The sequence below is a fragment of the Callorhinus ursinus genome, unplaced genomic scaffold (assembly GCF_003265705.2).
Source record: "Callorhinus ursinus isolate GAN/ISIS: 27379988/994484 unplaced genomic scaffold, GSC_fseal_2.0 scaffold8, whole genome shotgun sequence".
NCBI lineage: Eukaryota > Metazoa > Chordata > Mammalia > Carnivora > Otariidae > Callorhinus > Callorhinus ursinus.
In genome coordinates, this window is record NW_027397070.1 from 1904177 (window position 1) to 1930770 (window position 26594).

General features: G+C 39.0%; 1 protein-coding gene across 3 annotated transcripts in view; it reads left to right on the top strand.

Annotated features, from left to right (window-relative positions):
- Positions 1-11535: 11535 nt before the first annotated feature.
- Positions 11536-26594, top strand: part of RNF212B (ring finger protein 212B) — a 29353-nt gene continuing 14294 nt past the window's right edge. For 2 of the 3 annotated variants that reach the window (XM_025870318.2, XM_073894955.1), the window contains exons 1-4: positions 11536-11625; positions 13257-13357; positions 15846-15898; positions 16290-16364. In XM_025870318.2, the coding sequence (XP_025726103.1) occupies positions 13258-13357; positions 15846-15898; positions 16290-16364 (228 nt within the window). In that variant the 5' untranslated portion in view covers positions 11536-11625; position 13257. Of the gene's footprint in view, positions 11666-13256; positions 13358-15845; positions 15899-16289; positions 16365-26594 lie in introns of all 3 variants that reach the window. The other variant, XM_073894954.1, reaches the window with a different exon arrangement.

The window sequence follows — 26594 nt, forward strand, 5'->3', positions numbered from 1 at the left end:
ATATATATATATATATATATATATATATATATATATATATATATATTTTCCCAGTCTGGTTGGCGAGAGAGAAAGAAGTGAACAATTATAAAGCAGTGAGACAAGGGCCATGATAGAGATATGCAAAGGATGCTCTGGGAGCTCCACTATGTGGGCAGGCCAGAATAGGCATCTGGAGAAAGTGATTTCTTTTTTTTTTAAAGATTTTATTTATTTATTTGACAGAGTGAGCACAAGAGGGGGATTGGCAGGCAGAAGGAGAGGGAGAAGCAGGCTCCCCGCTGAGCAGAGAGCCAGACACGGGACTCGATTCCAGGCCCTGGGATCATGACCTGAGCTGAAAGCAGACACTTAACTGACTGAGCCATTCAGGTGCCCCTGGAGAAAAGTGATTTCTGAGCTAAGTCTGGAAGGATGAATAAAAGTTAATGAGGATGATATGCCAAGCAAAGGAAACAGTTTGCACAAAGGCACACAGGTGAGAGAGTGTGATTTAAATTCAATGAGACTGAAGTGCATGCTGACCAAACATTGAGAGATACAAAGAGAAAGGTAGATCAGGAAGAGCTTGAGTGCCATGCTCAGTAAATGGTCTTGAAAGCGTTGGGCCGTTTTAAGCAGAAGAGTGAATAGGGGCGCCTGAGTGGCTCAGCCGTTCAGCGTCTGCCTTCGGCTCAGGTCATGATCCCGGGGTCCTGGGATCCAGCCCCACATCGGGCTCCCTGCTCCGCGGGAAGCCTGCTTCTCCCTCTCCCATTCCCCCTGCTTGTGTTCCCTCCCTTGCTGTGTCTCTCTCTGTCAAATAAATAAAATCTTTAAAAAAAAAAAAAAAAAAAGAAGAGTGAATGGATCTGACAGCAGTGGTAGGATGGAATGGAGTTGCGCAAATCTAGAGGCAGGGAGCAGTTAGGAGGCTATTAATCAAAGCAGGGAAAAAGAGGGACTACAAGAAAGCAATAGTGCTTAGGGGTGCCTGGGTGGCTCAGTTGTTAAGCGTCCCACTCTTGATTTCAGCTCAAGTCATGATCTCAGGGTCATGAGATCAAGCCCCATGTCAGGCTCCATGCTGAGTGCGGAGTCTACGTGTCCCTCTCCCCCCTCCCCGCTCCGCTGCCGCGTACTGCTGCTCTCTCTAATAAAAAATACAGCTTGTTTTTGTAATAGTTACAATTTGAAAACACTCTGTGTCCATCAATATGGGATTTATTAAATAAGGTACAATTAATCAAAACATGCAAACTTTAAAAAGAATGATGTATAAAAATGAAATATTAACTAGAAACAAATTATAGATATTATGTATATCATATTTTTGTTTAAAGGTGTATAACGTATATGTGTGTTGGTATATGCATTGAAAGAAATTCTAGGGCGCCTGGGTGGCTTAGTTGGTTAAGCGACTGCCTTCGGCTCAGGTCATGATCCAGGAGTCCCTGGATCGAGTCCCGCATCAGGCTCCCTGCTCGGCAGGGAGTCTGCTTCTCCCTCTGACCCTCCCCCCATCTCATGTGCTTTCTCTCTCTCTCATTTGCTCTCTCTCAAATAAATAAAATCTTAAAAATAAAAAAAAGGAGGGCGCCTGGGTGGCTCAGTTGGTTAAGCGACTGCCTTCAGCTCAGGTCATGATCCCGGAATCCCGGGATCGGGTCCCGCATCGGGCTCCCTGCTCAGCAGCGAGTCTGCTTCTCCTCTGACCTTCTCCCCTCTCATGCTGTTTCTCTCTCTCTCTCTCTCTCTCTCTCTCAAATAAATAAATAAAATCTTTAAAAAAAATAAAAAAAGGAAGGAAATTCTAGAAGGATTTATATAAAGGCTGTCAACCATGTTTGTCTTCAGGGAATAAGATCAGGGGCAGTAGGCTTTCACTTCCCAATTTATAAACTTCTGTTTTAATTTTTTTTAATGCACAACTAATTTTTTTAATGCAATATGTGGTTCTGGACAGAAAAAAAACAATTTTTTTTCTTTTTCTATAAAGGACATTTGTGGGACAACTGGTGAAATTTAAATAAGGTTTCTAGATTAGATAATAGTACCATATCACTGTTAGTTTCTTGATTTTGATAATGGTACTGTGTTTATGGGAGAAAATGTCCTTGTTTATGGGAAATATACACTACAATATTTAGGAGTAATGAGGCATTATGCCTGCAAATTATCCTCAAATGGAACGGAAAAAAATAATAATGGAGAGAGAATAACAAAGCAAATGTGGTCAATGCTAACATTTGGAGAATCTGGACTAAAGTAAACAGAAATTCTATGTACTCCTCTGTAATTCTGAAATTATAAAAATGCTTTTGAAAAAAAGGTATAGAACAGAATATAAAGAATGCTACTATTTGGGTGTGTGTGAAAATGGAATATATACATATATTTCTAAATATATAAATGATCTATGGGAAGATATGCAAGAAGCAACACTATTAATGCCTTTGGAAATGAGGATTTAGTGGCTAGGAACAGGGTAAAGGAAGACTAATTTTTCATTGTATATCCTTTGATAACTTTTGAATTTTCACTAAGTAAATAATTTGCCTACCAAAAATAAATATAATTTACAATAATAAAACATTTTGCAAAATGAAGAATTTCAAACATACTCAAAAGCAGAGAGGAATACAATGACTCCCACGTGCCAGAATCATTACCCTAATTCTACAGTTATCAAGATTTTGTCATATTGCTTTATTTATTCTTTCCCCCTGTTTCTTTTGTCTTCTTTGCTGAATTTTATTTATTTATTTATTTGGCTCTATGCCCAGTGTAGGGCCCAAGGTGGGGCTTGAACTCGCATCCCTAAGATCAAGACCTGAGCCGAGATAGAGTCAGACGATTAACCAACTGAGCCACCCAGGTGCCCCTTTGCTGAAATATTTTAAAGAAACTTCCAGGGATGCCTGGGTGGCTCAATCGGTTAAGCATCTGCCTTCAGCTCAGGTCATGATCCCAGGGTCCTGGGATCGAGTCCCGCATCGGGCTCCCTGCTCAGCAGGGAGCCTGCTCTGCCTGACACTCCCCCTGCTTGTGCTCTCTCTCTCTCTCTGACAAATAAATAAAATCCTTAAAAAAAAAAAGAGAAGAAACTTCCAGACATCATTCCATCTCTACATATCTCAGAAAGCATCTCTTAAAAATATGGACATTTTCTTACATAATCACAAGGCCATTATCATATCTAAAAAGTTAAAAATAATCCTTTAGTATCAACTAATATCCAGTCCATAATCAAATATCAAGTGTCGAAAAAGGTTCACATGCTGTATATAAACACTGCACTCTAGCTGGTAAATTTACTTCTCATGGGGTGTATGGGTTAACAATTCTGAAACCGGTTTATATGTATACTGGGGTTGATTTAATAAATAAATGTATAATGGATGTTGGGAGCCAGGGTTCTCACTGTCAGAAAGAAGACAGGAAGAAAGCAAGAAGGAAAGCCTAGAATGAATCCTGTGGTAATGGTTAGAATTGGAGACATCAGTATGAACTCATGTTTAACTTAACACATATGTAGATAAAAAGAAACTGACAGAAATGTGTGTATACATGAATTTGTATACATACATATATTACCTAGGCTGTCCACTGAGAGGGCCTAGAAGCAATGACATGAATGGTCACACCTTGTGCTCAGATTTTGGTTTCAAAATACCATTCTCCAATAAAAGCAGCCAAGGATCCCTGGAGAAATGTCTTATTTTAGAACTGGGGCAAGGAAAATACAAAATAAGTCTGGAGCATCTTGTGTTACCAGAAAGGAAAGAAGTTTTAAAGGGTTGGAGGAGTCAACCTGAAAGAGTTCCCCAATAGCCAAATCGAATAATTAGAGCAATAAAATAGTGTGGTATTAGGTTAAAATCCAAAGTGTGAAATAAATATATTGATATAGATAAATGATTGAAAACATAACTGAATGGTGGAGTAGAAACAACTCTTCTTTACAGAAGAATTCCAAATAATGTTATGTAGATATTCTTCCTTATAGGAGGTGGTGCTTAAGGGCACTTGCGTCTATGTGATATTCTTTTTTTTTTTTTAAGATTTTATTTATTTTAGAGAGAGCACACGAACACAAGCAGGTGTAAAAGCAGAGGGAGAGGGACAAGCAGACTCTGGACTGAGCACGGAGCCTGATGCGGGGTCTATCTCACGACCCTGAGATCATGACCTGAGCCAAAATCAAGAGTGGCATTCTTAACTGACTGAGCCATGCAGGAGCCCCTGTGTGGTATTCTTTTTAAAACTGTGTCATCACAATGTTGTGCAATCATCACCTCTAGTTCCAGAATTTTTCACCACCTCAAACAAATTCTGTACTCATTAAGAAATAACTCTCCAATTCTCTCCTCCCAGTTCATGCTAACTTCTAATCTACTTTCTCTATGAATTTGACTATTCTAGATATTTCATATAAGTAGAATCATACAATATTTGTCCTTTAAAAAAAAAGATTTTATTTTGGGGCACCTGGGTGACTCAGTCTGTTAAGCGTCTGCCTTTAGCTCAGTTTGAGCTCCAGGTCTGGCCCCCTGCTCAGCATGGAGTCTGCTTCTCCCTCTCTCCTGCCCCTCACCCCACTCGTGCGCACACACTCTCTTACTCTCTCTCCCGAATAAATCTCTCTCTCACTCTCTCTCGGATAAATTTATTCGAGAGAGAGTGAGAGTGCAAGAGAGAGAGAGAGAGAAGGAATGGGGGAGGGGCAGAGGGAGAGGGAGAATTAGACTCCATGCTGAGCAGGGAGCCCAACCTGGGGCTCAATCCCAGGACCCTGGGATCATGACCTGAGCTGAAGGCAGATGCTTAACTGACTGAGTAACCCAAGCGTCCCAATATTTATCCTTTTACGCCTGGTTCATTTCACTTAGCATGTTTCCAAGTTTTCTTCATGTTGTGGCATGTATCAGAACTTCATTCCTTTTTGTGGCTGAATAATATTCCATTGTATGGGTATAGCACATTGTTTATCCATTCATCTGTTGATGGGCACTTGTGTTGTTTCCACCTTTTGGCTGTTGTGAGTAATGCTTCATTAATATTGTGAACATTGATGTGCAAGTGTCTGTTTGAGTCCCTGTTTTGTTTTATTTTAAGATTTTATCTATTTATTTGACAGAGAGGGACACAGCGAGAGAGGGAACACAAGCAGGGGGAGTGGGAGAAGGAGAAGCAGGCTTCCCGCGGAGCAGGGAGCCTGATGCGGGGCTCAATCCCAGGACCCTGGGATCATGACCTGAGCCAAAGGCAGACGCTTAACGACTGAGCCACCCAGGCGCCCCTTGAGTCCCTGTTTTTGATACTTCGGGGCCTATACCTAGGAATGGAAGTGCTGGGTCATATGGTAAGGCAGTTCTATGTTTAACTTCTTGAGGCATCACCAGACTGTTTTCCAGCAAAGGCATCATTGTATATTCTTACCAGTAACATACCTGGGTTTCAATTTCTCCACAAACTCTCCAACTCTTGTTTTCCTTTTAAAAAATTATAGTCATCCTAATAGAAGTGAAATGGTATCTCATCGTGGTTTTGATTTTCATTTCTACAATGAGGAATGATATTGAGCATTTTTCATGTGTCTATTGGCTGTCTGTATCTTTTCTTTGTAGAAATATCAATTTAAATCATTTGCTGGTTTTTTTTTAAAGACTTTATTTATTTAGGGAGAGAGTGAGCAAGTGGGGGAGGGAGTGTGGGGAGGGGCAGAGCGAGAGAGAGAGAGAATCCCAAGCAGATTCCACACTGAGCACGGAGCCCAATGCGGGGCTCGATCTCATGACCCCGAGGTCGTGACCTGAGCTGAAATCAAGAGTTGGATGCTTAACCAGCTAAGCCACCCAGGGGCCCTCCTCTGTTTTTAACAGAGTTGTTTGTCTTTTAGTCGTTGAGTTGTATGTAGAAGTTCTTTATATATTCTGGATATTAAACCTTTATCAAATATATCATTTGCAAATATTTTCTCCCATTCTGTGGATTGCCTTTTTGCTCTCTTGATAGTGTTCTTTGATACAAAGAAGTTAATTTTAATAAAGTAGTATTTATCCATTTTTTCTTTTGTTCCTTGTGTTTTTGTCATATTTAGAAAGCATCACCAAATCCAAGGCCATGAAGATTTTCCCTTATATTTTCTTCTAAGAGTTTCATAGTTTTTGCTATTACATTTAGATCTTTGATCCATTTTTAGTTAATTTTTGTATATAGCATAAGGTAAGGGTCCAACTTTATTGTTTTTCATGTGGATATCCAGTTTTCCCAGCACTATTTGCTGAAAAGATTATTCTTTCCCCCCATTGAATGGTCTTAGCATCCTTGTTGAAAATCAATTGACCATTAATGTGAGGGTTTATTTCTGGATTCTGAATTCTATTCTATGGTCCATATATTTACCCTTATGCCAGCACCAGTTACCTTTGTAGTAAGTTTTGAAATTGGGAAATGTGAGTTCTCCAACTTTCTTCTTTTTCAAGATTGTTTTGGTTATTCTGGATCCTTTGAAATTCCATATGAATTTTAGGATGGGCTTTTCAATTTCTGCAAAAAATACCATTGGTATTTTGATAGGGATTGTATTGAATTTGTGTATTGCTTTGGGTAGAATTATCAACAATGTTAAGTAGTTTTCCATGTACAAGTCTTGCACCTCTTTGGTTAAATTTATTCCCAAGTATTTTATTATTTTTGATCCTATCATAAATGGAATTTTTCTTGTATAGACAGCTAATTTTTTGACAAAGGCAATTTAGTTGAGAAAGATAATCTTTTCAATGGATGGTTCTGGAACAATTGGATGTCCACATGCAGAAAACAAAAACAAAACAACACACACACACATGAAAGAACTTTAATCCATACCTCATACCATATAGAAAAATTAACTTGAAATGAGTCATATTCCTAAACATAAATTCAAAACTATATAGTTTAGATTTCCAGAATTTCTAGAAGAAAACATAGGAAACTTTTTGTGACCTTGGGTTAAGCAAAGATATCTTAGATATGACACCAAAAAATGCTCCATAAAAGAACAAATTAATAAACTGGACTTTATCAAAAATAAAAACTACTTTTCAAAAACTACTATTAAGAGAGACTGAAAAGACAAGCCACAAACTGGGCATATATCTGATGAAGGAGTTTCTTCAGAATGTATGAAGAAGTCTCAAAATCAATAATAAAAAAAAACATTTAAAAATGGGCAAAAGATTTGGACACTTCACCAAAAATATATATACAAATGGCAAATAAGCACATGAAAAGATGTTCCCCATTATGAGTCATGAGGAAAGCACAAATTAAACCACAATAAGGTAGTATTACATATCTATTAGAATCATTAAAATTAAAGAGACTGAACATACTAAGTGCTAGCAATAACATGGAGTACCCGAAATTCTCATACATTGCTGGTGGGAATGTAAAAGGGTACAACCTCTTTGGAGAAGTTTGGCAGTTTCTTCAAGAGTTAAACATATACTTACCACACCTACTACATGATCTAGCCATTCAGCTTCTAGGAAATTACCCAAGAGAAAAGAGAGCATAGGTGCAAAGATTTGTGCATGAACATTTATAGCAGCTTTATTTGTAATAGCTCCCAACTGGAAACAACTCAAATGTCCATCAACAGATAAATGGACAAACAAATTGTAGTATATACATACTACTCAGTATAAAGTGAAATGTGAAATGAAGTAAAGTGAAAATACTAGTCAAGCAACAAAAATGAAAGAACTATTGAGGGGCACCTGGGTGGCTCAGTCATTTAAGCAGAGTTAATTTTTCTATTTGTTGGCAAGGATGTGGAGAAAGGGAACCCTCCTACACTGTTGGTGGGAATGCAAGCTGGTGCAGCCACTCTGGAAAACAGTAATGGAGGCTCTTCAAAAAGTTGAAAATAGAGCTACCCTATGACCCAGCAATTGTACTACTGGGTATTTACAAATGTAGTGATCTGAAGGGGCACCTGCACCCCAATGTTTAGAGCAGCAATGTCCACAATAGCTAAACTATGGAAAGAACCCAGATGTCCATCGACAGATGAATGGATAAAGAAGACGTGGTATATACATATATATATATGTATATATATATATATATACCTACACAGTATATACACATATATACACTGGAATACTATACAGCCATCAAAAAATGAAATTTTGCCATTTGCAATGACATGGATGGAACTACAGGGTATTAGGCTAAGCGAAATAAGTCAATCAGAGAAAAACAATTATCATATAATCTCACTGATATGTGGAATTTAAGAAACAAAACAGAGGATCATAGGGGAAGAGAGGGAAAAATGAAACAAGATGAAACCAGAGAGGGAGACAAACCATAAGAGACTGGTTTTTGTGCACGTATGTATGCACACACACGCACACACACACACACACACATTTTTTAATCATGTTAAGGAAACATCCACTGATTTCTACTTCAATGAGATTTTAAATCAGAAATGGATGTGAATTATGACAAATGTTATGGTATTATGGCAACCATGGAGATGATCGTGATATTTCTTATTAGAAATATTATTATAAATTATGTTCATGGATTTCCTAATATGGAACCATTATTTCATTCCTGTAATGAACATCACTTGGTCATAATGTATACTTTTTAAAAAAAAAGATTTTATTTATTTATTTGGCAGAGAGATAGAGAGAGAGCACAAGTAGGCAGAGTGGCAGGTGGAGGGAGAGGGAGAAGCAGGCTCCCCGCCAAGCAGGGAGCCGGACGTGGGGCTCGATCCCAGGACATCAGGATCATGACCTGAGCTGAAGGCAGACGCCCAACCAACTGAGCCACCCAGGCACCCCATAATGTATACTTTTTAAAATGTGTTGTTGGATTCTATTTGCTAATATCTTATTTAAAGATCTTTGTATCCATATTCTCAAGTAAGACAGTTCTGTTGTTTTATGTGTTTATGCAATCTTTTTCATTTTTTGCTATCAATGTTAAGTTCATTTCATAAAAAATGTATTTATTTTTTAAGAAGATTTTATTTATTTATTTGAGAGAGAGAAGCAGACTCCCCACTGAGCAGGGAGACTGATCATAATTTTAAAAGTCTCCTTTTTCTATGACCCAGAATATTTGAGTAGAATTAAGATTATATTTAGAAAAGCCATTTATGTGATGGTTTGAGTTGTGAGCTGAACTAATCACTTATTTTATGGAACACCATTTTTACTTGAAAGAACAACTAACAAACTATAGTTATATAGTGATGGGTATTTGGTAGACATTTTCTCAAAAATAAAATGAGCTGTCACTTCAAGAAAAACAGTGACAGTATTTGTTGCCAATGATAAAATTTAAGCTTTCAGACAAAAATTAGAATTTCGGAAAACTTGTATCTGCGACTGTGAGCCTGACAACTTCCCAATATTCAAAGATTTTTCTAAAGACATAAGTAGTAATATTAACAAAAATAATTTTTAAAAATTATATAATAAAATGTGTCAATATTTATTATTGTATAATGAAATATGTCAATGTATATAACTCAGTGAACCGATATTTTCTAAATGACTGGTTTCGTTTAACATAAGATGTTACACATTCATTAATATGGTGTTAGATCCCACATCACAACTAGCTTTTAACAAACTCCCACTTGAATTTTGGTGGAGTGTCAAAGAAAATTTTCACAATTACCTGAATAGGCTATTAAAATACTATTGCCTTTTCTAATTAAATTTTTGTGTGAGCCCAGATCTTCTTCACACATTTCAACCAAAACAACATACTGCAACAGAATGGATGTAGAAGCAGATGCACAAGCCCAGCTGCTTTCTATAAAGTTAGATAGTAAAAGATCATAAAACTGTAAAACAATGCCACTCTTCTCACTAGTTTTTATTTTGGAAAATATAACTTTTTCATGGGTTATATTACTACCTAATGGGCTTATTATTATTGTTTTCAAGTGAATTAATAAATATTTTTTAAATGTCTTGGTTTGAATCGCCAATACCATTAATACTGATAGATACAATCCACATAGACAAAGGTTTTTTGGGAAGAGGGTCTTCAATAATTTTTAAAATGTAAAGGAGGTCTGAGGCCAAAAAGTTTGAGAACCACTGCTTAGTGGAAAGCTCATATTCACATTTTTTGTCAGCAGTCTTTATACTCGAACACAATGTAAGGAGAAACAAAGTTCTTGGATCATATTTTCTTTGTGAAAATCTTGAAAATGCTGCCTCATTGCTTCTAGAATGAAGTGCTGTTGTAGAGAAAGAAGTCTGATGTCAATATACTTTTCTTCCCCTTATAAGTGACTAGTACTTTTTGTCTGTATGTTCAAAGGGGTCTTTCTTTATCTTTAAGACCAATCATTTTATTAGAAAATGTTTTGGTCTTGCGCGTCTGGGTGGCTCAGCTGGTTAAGCATCTGCCTTCGGTTCAGGTCATAATCCCAGAGTCCTGGGATGGAGTCCCACACCCCACTCCCTGCTCAGCTGGGAGCTCGCTTCTCCCTCTACCCCTCCCCCCAGCTCGTGATCTCTCTCTCTCTCAAAAAATTAAAATCTTAAAAAAAAAATGTTTTGGGGGCGCCTGGGTGGCTCAGTTGGTTAAGCAACTGCCTTCAGCTCAGGTCATGATCCTGGAGTCCTGGGATCGAGTCCCGAATCGGGCTCCCTGCTCAGCGAGGAGCCTGCTTCTCCCTCTAACCCTCCCCCCTCTCATGTACTCTCTCTCTCTCTCTCTCTCTCATTCTCACTCTCTCAAAATAAATAAATCTTTTAAAAAAATATTTTGGTTTTGACTGTTCTGGGTCAGTTTTCTCCTATATACGGTGTGCCCTTTAGATATGCAGACTTAAGTCTTATTTTATTTCAGGAAAATTTGTTCCAAATTTTGTTTTAAATATTTGTTCTACTACATTGCTCTCTGGTTTTCCTTGGAGGAATAAATGTGTTTGAGTGTGTGTGTGTAAAATTTCTTTTGCTTGTTTTCTGTATCTATCACTTTCTCTTAAAATATTTTACTTTTTTTAAAAGAAAAACTATTCTTTCAGCCATTAATTGTGTTTTCTCATTCTTTTATTTCTGAAAAAAGTTATAAATTTTTTCCTGAGATTTGTTGGTTCTTATTTAATATATTCTCTATCCATATCACTTTTTAGCTTTTTTTCTGATTTATGCTATTCTTTCAAAATATCCATTATTTTACCTCACTAAAAAGTGGTTGAAATTTTCATCTGCTCTGTGGCCACATTTTTCTAGTGTGTTATTATCTATAGGAATATTATTAGGTTTACTCTTACCTTGTTTCCCCAGGAACTTGTATGGGATTAGGCCATATGCCTCATTTGTTCCCATTCTTAAACAAGGTAAATCTTCCCCAACTATCAAGAAGAGGCACCCTTGCCTCTCGCCTGCTACCGCGAACCCAACTTTCCAGCTTAGTACGCGGCCGTGGGCTCCGCCCACGCCTCACGCACGCCCCGGGCCCCGCCCACTCAGCCCCCCCGCCTCGAGCCCCGCCCACGCCTCTCACGAGCCGTCGCGGCCACTCCCAGCCTCTTGCTTCTGGCTGGTGCTAGGCTTGCTGTGTATTTTCCCGCCATTTCCAGCTCTTCGTGAGGAGAACTGGATGATTTCGGTGAGATCCGAGGGCCTCTGAGATCGTGGCGCCCAAGCGGGTAGGGAATGTAGCTAGAAAAGAACTAGTGGTCATGAGACCGCTAAATCGCCATCACCTCTAGAAGTCCCGCAAGTTTTGCCCTCACAAGCCCTTAACTGCCCTTCTTATAAGGGGTTTCCTGTGGACAACTCATTTGATTAACACTGTTGTCGCTGCCCTTTTACAAAGCAGGGTATATTTAGTGGGGCCTTTTCAGTAGTTCTTCAGACTCACCTCCTGGTAGAAGTTAGTGTATTGTGAGCAATAAACCGAAATCTAAAGCTTAGGGCCCTGTATAATGCCTTTGCATTGAACTGATTATTCAGCAAGTTTTTATTGTGAATCTTGTTTTTTGTGACAAAAATGTTAAAGTGTGGTGCAAACTAGCCATCATTTTTTTAGCGAACCTCCATAAGCTGCTTAAAAAACGTTTTTAAAGAAAAGACCTAGGTGGAGAAGAAAATGTTACCTTCTGTTTGGGTTATTTTCCTAATGTAATTTTAAAGGAAATCAAACTAATAGATACTATATTCTTAAATAACACATTCATGGAACAAAACATGTGAATTCATTATATGTATAAACTAATTACAGCTCAATATGTTTCAGCTCACTTACGTTTTTTTAATGTGTTAAAACGTGGGTTTTTTTAATGTCAATTTTTTCATTTAAAAATCTTTTTAATGTTTTGTAATATGTCAATTTCTTCATTTAAACATCTTACAAAGTCACATTTACATAATTATGTATCTCACCAATTATATGGATGGGATTAGTATTGGCAGAAAATACAGGATGTATGGTTGCCCTCTCTAACACAAAGGCTTACTTGATGTGGTAGCAAGAGCCTGACACAGGGAGTAAGAAGACTTGAGTTCTAATCCTAGAGCTGACGTTAACTAAAGATGGAACTTTGGACAAGTCATTGAATTTCTGTGAACATCCAGTATATCTTTTGAAAAATGATGGGATTGGACAAAATGTTAAATGATTTTTGAAGCCCTTTCCAGATCTATGATTCTGAGTGTCTGTAGAGTAGGAGGGAAAGTGTACAAGCTGAGGCAACACTATCATTCACAAACCATGTTTCCCTTAGATAAAATATGTCCTGAGTGGCTAATATGAGATCTATTATTTGGTCCACTATTTCTTCCTTGTTCCACCTCACTGTATCACAGGGAACTATTAGGAAAGAAATGGATGTGTTTGGTTTTTTTTAAGATTTTTTTTCTGATTACAAATTAGTACATGAATTAATCCAGAAAACTTGGAAAACAAAAAAAATATAAAGGTCACACACACACACACACACACACACACACACAAATACCCATCATCTTACCATTCAAAAAAAAATCTCATTGTCCCATTACTTTTCTAAATATATATGTATTTTTTCTTTTTTAAAAATGGTATAACATAGTTTGTGGTCTGCTTTTTTTCACTTCAGAGGTGTATGTACTTCCATACAACCAACTGGAATACCCACAATAATAGTGCCTATATCCCCAAAAGATAACAGAAGCTAAGCAAACATTGTTACATAGATTTTGGAACAGCTATAATTATATTATGCTCCAGGTTATTTTTCCTCTTTCTCTTTGTTCCAGAATGGATTGGTTTCACTGCAACCAGTGTTTCCGAAAAGATGGGGACCATTTCTTTGTCACCAGCTGTGGCCATATTTTCTGTAAAAAGTGTGTGACTCTGGGTGAGTGCCTTAACTGTTTTCAGATTCAGGCAAAAATGTTTTCAATCTAGAAATAATGATTAGCCATTTCTCTGTGTGACTTGGGATAAAAATCACATATTGGGCCAAAGTTAGTATGGATACAGTAGGAAGCCATTGATTATGGACATTTGAGGCACCCATTAATAAAGAATAATTTAGCAAATGGAATATCTAATACTTGAACACCAAAAGTACTTGTCAGTGTTTTGAGACCTGTGACAGGGACAACCACAGGTTATCAGACTAATTAGAGAATAGAGAAAAAAATAAGTGTAATGAATAGGAATTGGGGAAATTTGGTTGATAACAAGAGTCATTTCTGATGGGAAGGGGTCTAGCCTGTGAAATCAATTTGATTAGAAATGATGATGATGATGATGATAATAATGGTGGTGGTGGTGGTGGTGGTAGTGATACATTTGCAATTTAAAAAGTATTTTCCAGGGAGCCTGGGTGGCTCAGTCGGTTAGGCATCTGCCTTCAGCTCAGGTCATAATCCTGGAGTCCCAGGATCAAGCCCCATGTCGGGCTCCCTGCTTTGTGGGGAGTCTGCTTCTCCCTCTGCCCCTCACCCCACTCGTGTTCTCTCCCTCTCTCTCAAATAAATAAAATATTAAAAAAATAAAATAAAATAAAAAGTATTTTCCAGGGGCGCCTGGATAGCTCAGTCGGTTGAGCGTTTAACTCTTGATTTTGGCTCAGGTCATGATCTCAGGGTCCTGGGATTGAACCCCAAATTGGCTCCCTGCTCAGCGGGAAATCTGCTTGTCTCCCTCTCCTTCTCCCTCTGCCCCTGTCCCCGCTTGTGTTCTCTCTCTCTCTAAAATAAGGAAATAAATCTTTAAAAAAAAATAAAAAGTATTTTCCACATGTATGAATTTTATGTATCCTTACCACAGTCCCAGGAGGTAGTTATTAGTAGACCCATTTACAAATGAGGAATGGTTCAGATAGGATAAGTGATTTGACCAACTTCTTGCAGCTATTAAGTCTTAGAAATGAGACTTGAATTTAAGGTTTTTTTTCATGCTAAAATGCATACAAGGTATAGAAATAGCCCAGAAGAGGGACTTAGGATAGGGTGCTTTGATCAGGGAAAGATTTCTTAGAAGAGCTGTTGCTTCAGTAGAGTTTTGAATAATAAACTGGAGTTGCCAAGTGGATAAGGCAGGGAAGATCATTCTAGTTTAAGAGAACAGTATATATAAAGGCATACCACATTATAAACCCTTATAAACCCATAGTGCAGGGGGCTACACATCATTAGGATTGGTAGAGCATAGAGAATAAAGTAAGAAATGGTTAAGAGATGAGGCTAGAGAGGTAGGCAATGGACTACCTCTGATGGACTTACCATGATGGAAAGTTCTATATACAAGACTGAAGAGCCTGAACTTTATCCTGCAGGTGATAGAGAGTTGGGGAAGTTTCTTTGTTTTGCATTTTGTACTTGCTAGCTCAATCTGGCAATAATATGGAGGGAAGACTGGGAAAAACCTTTAGTCCTCAAGGAAAGAAGAGGGAGGTTACTAGCCTCTGGAGAAGCTTTTTTTTTCTTTATATGGATCTCGTGACCCTTTTAACTTATCTGCTAAAGTAACAAAACTGTTTACTATGGTAACAGCAGCTCACCTTGGAGAGGTTTGTCTCGGTGAAGCCTGTGTCATGTGATGTTTTCTCTTGATGTGGCATTTATCTTAACCAATAACCAGCACCGCTACCAAAATTTAGAGAAGGATTAGGAATTTTAATTTTTACATCTTTCAGATTGGGTTAATTAGAGAATGAGAGCAGGAGAGCTTCAAAGCAAGTTCCGGGAATATTAACAAAGTGAGAACAGGGCAGGAATAATTGGGGAGTTTCTTATAGTATCTACAGTGTGCCTACTGTCGGGTAGATGGGGAAAAAAAAGAGCAACCTACAGTTGAAACCATTGGTACTCTTGTGTTCTTCCTAGTACTCTCATAAGTTTACTCTAGTACTTTTGCTGCCCCCTCATCTGCAGAAGAAAACTGGGAATTCATAAAGAGGAGATGGGCAGGGACGCCTGGGTGGCTCAGACAGTTAAGTGTCGGCTTGGGTTATGGTCTCAGGGTCTTGGAATCAAGCCCCATTTCGGGCTCCCAGGTCAGTGGGCAGTCTGCCGGAGAGTCTGTCTCCCTCTCTCTCTCCCTCTGCCCCTCCCCCAATGTGTGCACTCTCTCTCTCTCAAAATAGATAATAAATCTTTTTTTAAAAAAAGAGATGGGTAGAGCTACAGTGTGAAAGCCGTACTTGTCATCAACATACAAGTTTGGAAATACTGATTTTGAGAACAGAGCTCAAGATGATGTCCTTTATAGTACAAAAATATCCTAAATTCAGTAAGAACCTGTTTCTTGCTAGCCTACTTGACAGTTACCATGTACTTTAGGAAGATCTTACCTCTTGCCCGTAAGAACCAAACTTTTTTTCCCTTTCCCCCTAGAAAAATGTGCTGTTTGTGGAACTGCTTGCAAGCATCTGGCTCTTTCTGATAATGTAAGTTTTTCTCCCCCTGCCACAAACTATCTTATCCCATTCCTGGTCTGTAGGAAGTATACAAGGAGTACAGTTAATGAGTGACTAAGCACTGAAATTTAAAAAAAAGAAAGAAAAGAAACAAAACTCACAGATAGCAATTGTAAAAAAAGGGGGAAGGGTTAAACAACAGATAGAATTGTTTGTGGGAGGCTGCTATAGAAGCATGAGGTAAGGAAGATTAGAACGTAAAATCGACATCTCCTAGGACAGTGGTGAGCTTCCTCATACTTCGCATAGTGGAATAATACCAGATGCTTTAAAAAGAGTGATACAGCCTTTGCCATATTTGTCAGTATCTTATTTCATTCCATTGTGGATATGCTCAGTGTTTGTCTTAATCTCTTCATAGCTGAAACCTCAGGAGAAGATATACTTCAAAAGCCCTGTGGAGACAGCTTTGCAGTATTTTAGTCACATCTCTCAGGTATGAGAAACAAAAATGAAGAAAATCAGATTCACCAGGCAAATTCTAATTGCATCTTTTTTTTTTTTTTAAGATTTTATTTATTTATTTGACAGAGAGAGACACAGCGAGAGAGGGAATACAAGCAGGGGGAGTGGGAGAGGGAGAAGTAGGTTTCTCGCCGAGCAGGGAGCCCGATGCGGGGCTCGATCCCAGGACCCTGGGATCATGACCTGAGCCGAAGGCAGACGCTTAACGACTGAGCCACCCAGGCGCCCCTGCATCTTATTTTTTTTAAATCAAAGATTCTCTTTGATTTATTTGTACACAGTATTTTTGTATTTGTACACAATGGAGAGAATTGACTGTTCATTTGCTTTCTTACCTAATGATACAAATCTCAACAGTTAACTTTTTTACTGACCCCAAACCTGTGATAGACTGTAAAAACCACTATGTAGCTGATATCTTGCCTTATACTTCTTGGTTCTATTAAATAATTTTTAAGAATAAAGAAGGCTCTAGGGATACCTGGGTGGCTCAGTTGGTTGAGTGTCTGACTCTCAATAATGGCTCAGCTCATGATCTCAGGATTGTAAGATCAAACCTCCATCTGGCTCCACACTGGGCATGGAGCCTGTTTAACATTCTCTCTCTCCCTCTCCCTCAGCTCCTCCCCCCACCCCCAAAAAAGAATAAAGAAGGTTCTAAAAGCTTTATCATCTTTCTGTGCAGTCTAATGAATCTTCTAAAAATTGCTTTGGATATATAGGCCTGACCCTGTAGTCAGTGGATTTAGTGGGCTAGCTCTCAAACTTTTGCTTAAAGACCTATGTTCAAGATGGGATTTCTTGTTCCCCAGTCTCATTTTTCAGTAATCTTTTTTAGTAATGCGTATATATTTAATTCTTTTCGTGTTTAGAATTGGTTGCCTGAATTTTAGAAAATATTTTTCTTTCCTGATGCATCATATGTTTGCATACCATTGACTTGGTCAAGAGCAATAGGAATGTGGTAGGAAGTGGAGAGAAGACAGAATAACCATTTGAGTGTTCCCAAATTGTAAAAACTTTGGTTTTCTCCTTCCACTCTCCAGTTCTCCACTGAGATTATTTTACAGTTTAATGGGATTTCTATCTTGGTATGTTTCTTGAGAAATTTTATCACTGTTTTTTCTTCTGTACTCTTACTTCTCATTCTTAGAAGAGTAGTCCTTTCCTTAATGTGAAGATGATCCTTTGTCATGTTCTGGCTGAAGATAGTAGATTTAATTTTTTGTTGGTGTCTCACCCTTCAATCCTAACTCCGGAAATAGAGGAAGGGGAATTAAAGCTTTCGCTGCATTATGCTTTTAGTTGCTTGGGTGAGCCATCATATTTGAGATACTATTTAACATTATGGGGAGATAAAATCTAGCTGAGACTCAAGGAGAAATGTAAACAAGGTCACGTGAGCAAGAGAAAGAGCAGACTTTTGGTTAATAACTAAACTCAGGATTAGCTAATGATCAGTAGAGAAATTATATGTAGTCTGAATTCTAACCTGCCTAATCAAGAGACCAATTACACATGGTCAAATAATCAAGATAAAATAAATGGAAAGTGTCAGTTAATCATCACCTTAGTGAAGGGCCAGTTTGGTGAAGTCAGCAATGTCTGAAAATGTGTTTTCCTAGTCTGTGAAGTTGAAAAACTGATCCAAATAATATCTAGATTTCCTCATTCAGGCCTCAGCTCAGATTTTTCTTTCTCAGTCAGACCTTTACTGACTCTCATATATCAAATGGTAGCCCCAGCACTGTCTAATTCTTACCCTGCTTTATTTTTCATTATAACTCTTATCTCTAACATATACTTATTTATTGTCTGAATCCTGCACTGGAATGTAGCCTCCATAAATTCAGAGATTTGGTAGATTTTGTTTGTTGTTATACACCCAGCTCTTTGGATAGTTCTTAATATGTAATAGACACTCAAAAATTGTTAAATGATTGAATGGCATATTGATCTAAATATCCACTTGTGTTTTAATCATCCCAGATCTCTGTAATGACCTGCCAAGGACATTTTTCTGCTGTACTACTCCATGGCCAATAGTTAAAACTTCCTGTTTTGAAATCTTTACTCACCTCTAGATAAAACTATCTAAGTATCTTTGGGGATTAGAGAGCCTCCTATAGGCCTGTGAGCTTTCCTCTAATCCTAGGTCATAGACTGCACCCTTATCCATAACTAGTCATCTTTCAAATGCATCCAGTAATTGTTCCTTCTTCAGTAAAACCTTCCGTGATTCCTGTAGGCAGATATTTGCACTGTCCTTTGTAATCCTATAACCCTTGCTCTTTCTTACCTCTGCAAAATTGTTTTAATTTATTTGTTCTTATGTCTGTTTCTCTCACTTAACTGAAACTTTTGAAAGGCAGGTATCAACTTTGTATTGCCCAATGGCCAATGAGGTACCTGGCACAAATTAAGTGAATAAGAAATGTTTGTTAAATGAATGAATGCACATTAAGGCTGGGAGGGAGGTGGAAATGGTTCAAGGTGAGGTCAGAGAGAGAGGCTTGAACCTATATATAGGGACTTGTAGGCCATGGTAAGGAATTTAGATTTTCTTCTAAGTCACAGTGGACACCCCTGAAGGGTTTTAAGCACAGAAATGGCATTATCTGATATATAATTTTAAAAGGGAATCTGGCTGCTGAGTGGAGAATGGACCATAGAGAAGTTAAGAGTAGAAGCAGGGAGACCACGTAAGAGGCTATGGGAGAAATCTAAGTAAGACTTCTTGAGCTAAAGTGGTAGGAATAGAAATGGAGAGGGGCAATCAAATCTGAGATGTTTTCTAGGAAGAACTGGTAGAACTGTTGTTGATTTGGATGTGGAAGATGAGAAAAAGAAAGGATTTGAGGAAGACATCTGGGTTTTTGTCTTGAGCAAAACAAGACAAATTTATGGGATAATTATACTCTTTACCATGGCTGAAAAGACCTTTTGAGGGAAAATACCATTTTGGATGTATTAGGTTACAGATGCTTGTTAGGGTTCCAGGAGGAGAAATCACAAAGGTGGATAAAGTTACTATTCTGAAGCTGAGGGCACAGGTCAAGGATAGAGATATAAATATGGAACTCATTAGGATATAGAATGTTCTTAAAGCCTTGGGACTGAATGAGATCACCCAGGGAAGGAGCCCCTTCAACATTTAGTGATCAGGTAGAGGAGGAAGAGAAGTTAGCAAAGAGTAGCAGTGAGTGAGTGGAAGCAAGGAGAGTATGGTATCACAGAAACTAAGAAAGGGAAATGTTTCAAGAAGGAAGAAATGACCAGCTGGGTCAAATGTTGTTGAGATATGAAGATGAGGGCAAAGGAGGGAGGACTGAATTTGGCAACCTGAGGATTATTGATGACACTCACAAAAGCATATTGTGGAGAATCTTCAGAAAGAGAAACACATTGGAGTGCATTGGTAGGTATGTGTCTACATTCTGTTCACTTCTTCACCTCCCAAACCTCTTCTCAACCCTCTGCAATCTGGCTTCATTTAGACTATCTCACTGAAATTGTTCTTGCTAGGGATATTAACAGCTTCCTTGTTATCAAACCCAATGGATACTTTTTTGTTGTTGTTACCATACTTGATTTCTCAGCAGCAATCTAGGCCCACTCTCTCCCCCTTAAAATATTCTTTCTTTGGCTATTGTAACCAACTTTTCTCTCTTTTGTAGTTATCTTCCTCTGTCCATCTCTTGAATAGTTATATTTCTCAAGTTCTATACTAGACACTTACACTCTCCATGGATAATCTCATCTACTCCCATGCTTCAGTTATCATCAGCATAGGGATCACTTCCAATTCTATTATGTCCAGTAAAGATCTCAGCTTAAATGGAGCCTTCTCTGACTGCTGTATTTAAAATGGGTACCTCCCCTTTATGCTCTGTCCTAGAGACCTTTTTTTTTTTTAAAGATTTTATTTATTTATTTGAGAGAGAGAGCATGAGAGAGAGCATGAGAGGGAAGAGGGTCAGAAGGAGAAGCAGACTCCCTGCTGAGCAGGGAGCCCGATGCGGGACTCGATCCCGGGACTCCAGGATCATGACCTGAGCTGAAGGCAGTTGCTTAACCAACTGAGCCACCCAGGCGCCCGACCTTTTTTTTTTTTAAGATTTATTTATTTAGGGGCGCCTGGGTGGTTCAGTCACTAAGCATCTGCCTTCGGCTCAGGTTGTGATCCTAGGGTCCTGGGATTGAGCCCCAAGTCGGTCTCCCTGCTCTGCGGGAAGCCTGCCTCTCCCTCTCCTGCTCCCCCTGCTTGTGTTCCCTCTCTCGCTGTGTCTCTCTCTGTCAAATAAAGAAATAAAACCTTTTATGGGCACCTGGGTGGCTCAGTTGGTTGGGCGACTGCCTTCGGCTCAGGTCATGATCCCAGAGTCCCAGGATCGAGTCCCGCGTCGGGCTCCCTGCTCAGCAGGGAGTCTGTTTCTCCCTCTGACCCGCCCCCCTCTCATGCTCTCTATCTCATTCTCTCTCTCAAATAAATAAATAAAATAAAAAAATAACATTGCCTAATTGCAGAAAGATAGGAGCAATAAATTCATCATTAAAAAAAAAAAAGAAATAAAACCTTTTAAAAAAATGTATTTATTTATTTATTTTAGGGAGAGAGGGAGAGAGTGTGTGAGAGCGGAGGGAGGGGCAGAGGAAAAGGGAGAGGGAAAGAAGCAGAGCAGTGAGCCTGAATCAGGGCTCCATCCCAGGACCTGAGATCATGACCTGAGCTGAAATCAAGAGCCACCCAGGTGCCCCTGTCCTAGAAACCTTTTTGTTTCCTTAATAACACTTTGATAATTTGCAATTTTTGAGGTGCTTATTATATGTTCCATAGACTGTAAGCTCCAAAGAGGCAGAGACTGGCTTTGTTTTGTTCATCATTGTATCCCATGCAAAGATCACAGTTTAGCTACCTAGGAATCACTCAGTAAATCTTTGCTGAATGAATGAGTGCTCCCTGCCCCCACCAACCTGAGGCATATATCCATTTGCTGACTTGATATCTTCACTAATTCCATATGTCCCAAACTTAACTCAGTATTCTTAAGACCCCTCCACCTGGCCCACCCTTCATGTACACACAGAACAGGCTATTCTTTCTCATGGTAAATAACTACCATCCACAGAATGACCAAACCAAAAATCTATAAGTCATTCTTTTTTTTTGCTTTTTTTTTTTAATAAAGATTTTATTTATTTATTCATGAGAGACAGAGAGAGAGAGAGGCAGAGGGAGAAGCAGGCTCCCAAGGAGCAGGGAGCCCGATGCGGGACTCGATCCCAGGACCCTGGGATCATGACCTGAGCCGAAGGCAGACGCCTAACCATCTGAGCCACCCAGGCGCCCTTTATAAGTCATTCTTGATTCCTTCCTCTCTTTGCATTTCCTTTTTTTTTAAATAGATTTTTAAATTTATTTGACAGAGAGAGACACAGCAAGAGAGGAAACACAAGCAGGGCGAGTGGGAGAGGGAGAAGCAGGCTTCCCACTGAGCAGGGAGCCCAACACGCGGGGCTCAATCCCAGGACCTGGGACCATGACCTGAGCTGAGGGCAGACGCTCAATGACTGAGCCACCCAGGCGCCCTTCTCTTTGCATTTCCAATCCATTATTAAATCATATTATTTCTGTCTGTCTAAAATACTTGAATCTTTCAGAGTACCTTGGTGGCTCAGTTGATTGTGCATCCAACTCTTGATTTTGGCTCAGGTCATGATCTCAGGGTTGTGAGATCTAGTCCCATGTCAAGCTCCATGCTCAGCGCAGAGTCTGCTTAACATTCTCCCTCTCACCCTGTCTCTCTGCCCCTCCCCCCACTCTTGTGTGCACGTGCACTTCCTCCCCCACCAAAATAAATAAATAAAATCTTTAAAAAAACCCTGAATCTTTCTACTTTATCTCCAGCCTTCTAGTTCAATTCATCATTGTTTTTTTTTTATTTTTTTTAAAGATTTTATTTATTTATTTGAGAGAGAGAGAGAGAAACAGCATGAGAGGGGAGAAGGTCAGAGGGAGAAGCAGGCTGCTTGCTGAGCTGGGAGCCTGATGTGGGACTCGATCCCGGGACTCCAGGATCATGACCTGAGCCGAAGGCAGTCGCTTAACCAACTGAGCCACCCAGGCGCCCCAATTCATCGTTGTTTCTATCCTGGATTATTGTAGTAGCTTCCTAACAGATCTTTTGACCTCTAGTCTTTTCTTTTCGTATCAATTCTCCATATTGAAGCCAGAAAATCATTCTTTTTTTTTTAAAGATTTTATTTATTTATTTGTGTGTGTGAGAGAGAATGAGCATAAGAGGGGGGAGGGTCAGAGGGAGAAGCCGACTCCTGACTGAGTGGGGAGCCTGATGCTGGTCTCAATCCTGGGACTCCGGGATCATGACCTGAGCCAAAGGCAATCGCTTAACGACTGAGCCACCCAGGTGCCCAAGCCAGGAAATCATTCTAAATATAGGTATGATCAGGTCGTGCCTGGGTGGCATAGTCATTTAATTGACAAACTCTTGGTTTCTGCTTGGGTGGTGATCTCAGGGTGGTGAGATGGGCTCCATGTCTGCTTGAGTCTCCCATTCCCTTTGTCCCTCCTCATGTTCTCTTGCTCTCTGTCTCTCAAATAAATAAATGAAATCTTTAAAAAATATGTAGCTATGATCAGTTCATTTCCCTACTTTAAAACCATTCAGTACAACTGTTGCTCTGGGAATAAAGTCCAACCTTTAACATGTCCCAGACAGCCAGACCTGTTTTGGTCCCTGCTTATCTTCTTAGTCTCATCTCTTACCCTGCCCCCCAACCCCCAACTATAATATAGACACAGTGAATTTATTTTAATTGTTTATATAAATTATTTTCTCTGTTGTTTCTGGGCCTTTGTACATGCTGTTCATCTGTCTAGAATATTCTTGTCCCCAAACATATACAGGGATAAGTACACACAGTACTTATAATACAATACCATATTGCTGTATTATATTATAATTTTCTGTTTGCTCATCTGCATCATTCCATGAGAATAGGAGCAGTATTAATTAATCTTATCCATCTTTTCTATAAGCTCCTGACATAGTACCAGAACATAGTAGGATTCAGTAAATACTTTTTTTTTTAAAGAATTATTTATTTATTTGACAGAGAGATAGAGAAGTGCACAAGTAGGCAGAGGAGCAGGCAGAGGGAGAGGGAGAAGCAGGCTTCCCACGGAGCAGGGAGCCTGATGCGGGGCTCGATCCCAGGACCCTGGGATCATGACCTGCGCCGAAGGCAGATGCTTAACGGACTGAGCCACCCAGGTGCCCCAGTAAATACTTTTTGAAAGAATGAATTGAGTAATCTTTCCTACTGAGTTTTCCCTTAATGTAGTATATGAAATATGGTAAAGTGGTAATACTGAGAAAATTATTGAAGTAGAAATATTGAAACTAAATCTGCCTGCTAGCTTAAACTTTCTTTGATTCATTCATACGCCCTCACATGTAATGTGAAATAATAATACTCATCTAGGTTCTTATAAAGATCCAATGAAATAAGTCTATGAAAGCATTCTGAAAGCTGTAAAGTACTATATTAGTTTAAAGAATAATGTGGAAAAAAACTCATAGTAGATTATGGAAGGTCACAAACCTACAGGAAAATAAAGATCATATAAGTAGAAAGAATTTTGTATTTTTAAGTTGTTTTCAAAGGGAAGTATAAAATACCTGCCTAGCTTTTTTCTTTTTTTTTTTTTTTAATTTATTTGAGAGAGAGAGAGGGAGAACACAGAGAGAAAGTGAGAGGGAGAAGCAGACTCCTGCTGAACAGAGAGCCTGATGTGGGACTCCATCGCAGGACCCTGGGATCATGACCTGAGCTGAAGGCTTAATCGACTGAGCCAGCCAGGCACCCCCTGCCTAGCTTTTAAATAACAACTTTATAGACATATACTTTACATACCAAATTCACCCCTTTGAAGTATGTATTTCAGTGTTTTTAGTATATTCACATAATTATGCAGTCACTACTACCTAATTTTAGAACATTTTTATTACCCCCAGAAGAAACCCTGTATCCATTAGCAGGCACTTTCCAAATCCTCTATACCCTCCCCAGCCCTAGGCAATCACTAATTTACTTTCTATCCCTATAGGTTTGCCTATTCTGGACATTTCATAAATATGGAATTTTGCAATGTATGATCTGTTGTGACTGCCTTCACTAAGCATGATGTTTCTAAGATTCATCCATGTTGTAGCATGTATTAAGACTTCATTAATACTTCACTCCTTTTTATGACCAAATAATATTGCATTGTATAGATGGGTATACATTTCACATATTCATTCATCAGTTGAGAGATATTTGGGTTGTTTCCACTTTTTGGCTATTATGCATAATTCTGCTATTAACATTTGTGTACAAGTTTTTGTGTGGGCATATATTTTCATTTCTCTTGGATATATATGTAGGAGTTAACTACTGGGTCAAGTGGTAACTCTATGTTTAAATTATTGAAGAAATGCCAGACCGTTTTTTTTTTAATTAACATATAATGTATTGTTTGTTTCAGGGATACAGGTCTGTGATTCATCAGTCTTACACAATATACCGTGCTCACCATTACACATACCCTCCCCAACGTCCATCACCAAACCACCCCATCCCTCCCACCCCCTCCACGCCAGCAACCCTCAGTTTGTTTCCTGAGGGTAAGAGTCTCTTATGGTTTGTCTCCCTGTCTGGTTTTCTGCCAGACTGTTTTCTCAAATGCCTGCAATATTTTACATTTTTACCTGCAGTGTATGAGGGTTTTGATTCCTCCATATACTCACCAACTCTTGTTTTTATCTGTGGTATCTCATTGTGGTTTTGATTTGGATTTTTCTGATGACAAATGATGTTGAGCATCTTTTCATGTGGTACTGGCCATTTATATATCTTCCTTAAAGTAATGTCTATTCAGATCCTTTGCCCATTTTTAAATTGGATTGTCTTTATGCTATTAGTTGTAAGAGTTCTTTATGTATTCTATCTAGGTACAAGTCTCTTGCCAGATATATGATTTGCATACATTTTATTTTTTTTTAAGATTTTATTTATTTGACAGAGGGAGAGCATGCGAGAAAGAACGCACGAGTGGGGGGAGGGGCAGAGAGAGAAGCAGACTCCCCCACTGAGCAGGGAGCCCAATGCGGGGCTCAGTCCCAGGACCCAGAGATCATGACCTGAGCCAGAGACAGCTGCTTAACCAACTGAGCCACCCAGGTGCTCCGATTTGCATACATTTTCTCCCATTCTTTGGGCCCATCCATCTTAAAATTAAGAACAACTGACCCCAATGTCCATTAAATAAATATAAATAGGAAGAACAGACAAAATAGGACATTGAATAGAGTAGGAAATAGGAGAGATTGAAAGAAAAAGAGGGAAAGATATAAATTCACACACAAAATTCAGAGAAAAAGAAATGGATATATAAAGACTTTCATAAATTTAGTGTGGGGTTGATAAACTTTTTCTTTTTTTAATTTTTTAATTGATTTTTTAAAAGATTTTGTTTATTTATTTATTTATTTATTTGCCAGAGAGAAAGAGAGACAGAGAGAGAAGGAACAAGCAGGGGGAGTGGGAGAGGGAGAAGCAGGCTCCCCGCCGAGCAGGGAGTCCCACATGGGGCCCGATCCCAGGACCCTGGGATTATGACCTGAGCTGAAGACAGACATTTAACGACTGAGCCACCCAGGTGCCCCTTCTTTTTTTTCCCTAAAGATTTATTTATTTATTTTACAGAGAGAGAGCATGCACTTCAGTGGGGGGAGGGGCAGAGAGAGAGAATCCTCAAGCAGACTCCCTGCTGAGCGCAGAGCCCATGGGACTCCATCTCACAACCCATGAGATCATGACCCATGAGGTCTTGACCTGAGCCAAAACCAAGAGTTGAACGCTCAACCAACTGAGCCACCCAGGCGCCCTGATAAACTTTTTCTTAAAAGTCCAGTAAATATTTCAGACTTTGCAGGCCATACAGTCTCTGTTGCAACTACTCAACTCTGCTGTTGTAGTACAGAAGCAGCAATAGACAGTATGTACACAAATGGTCATGGTGTTCCAGCAAACTTTATTTACAAAAACAGGCATCTGGCCATGGTCAGTAGCTTGCTGACTTTGAGGTCATATGTTTTGCTACCATATACGTAAGTAATTACCACATATGCCATTT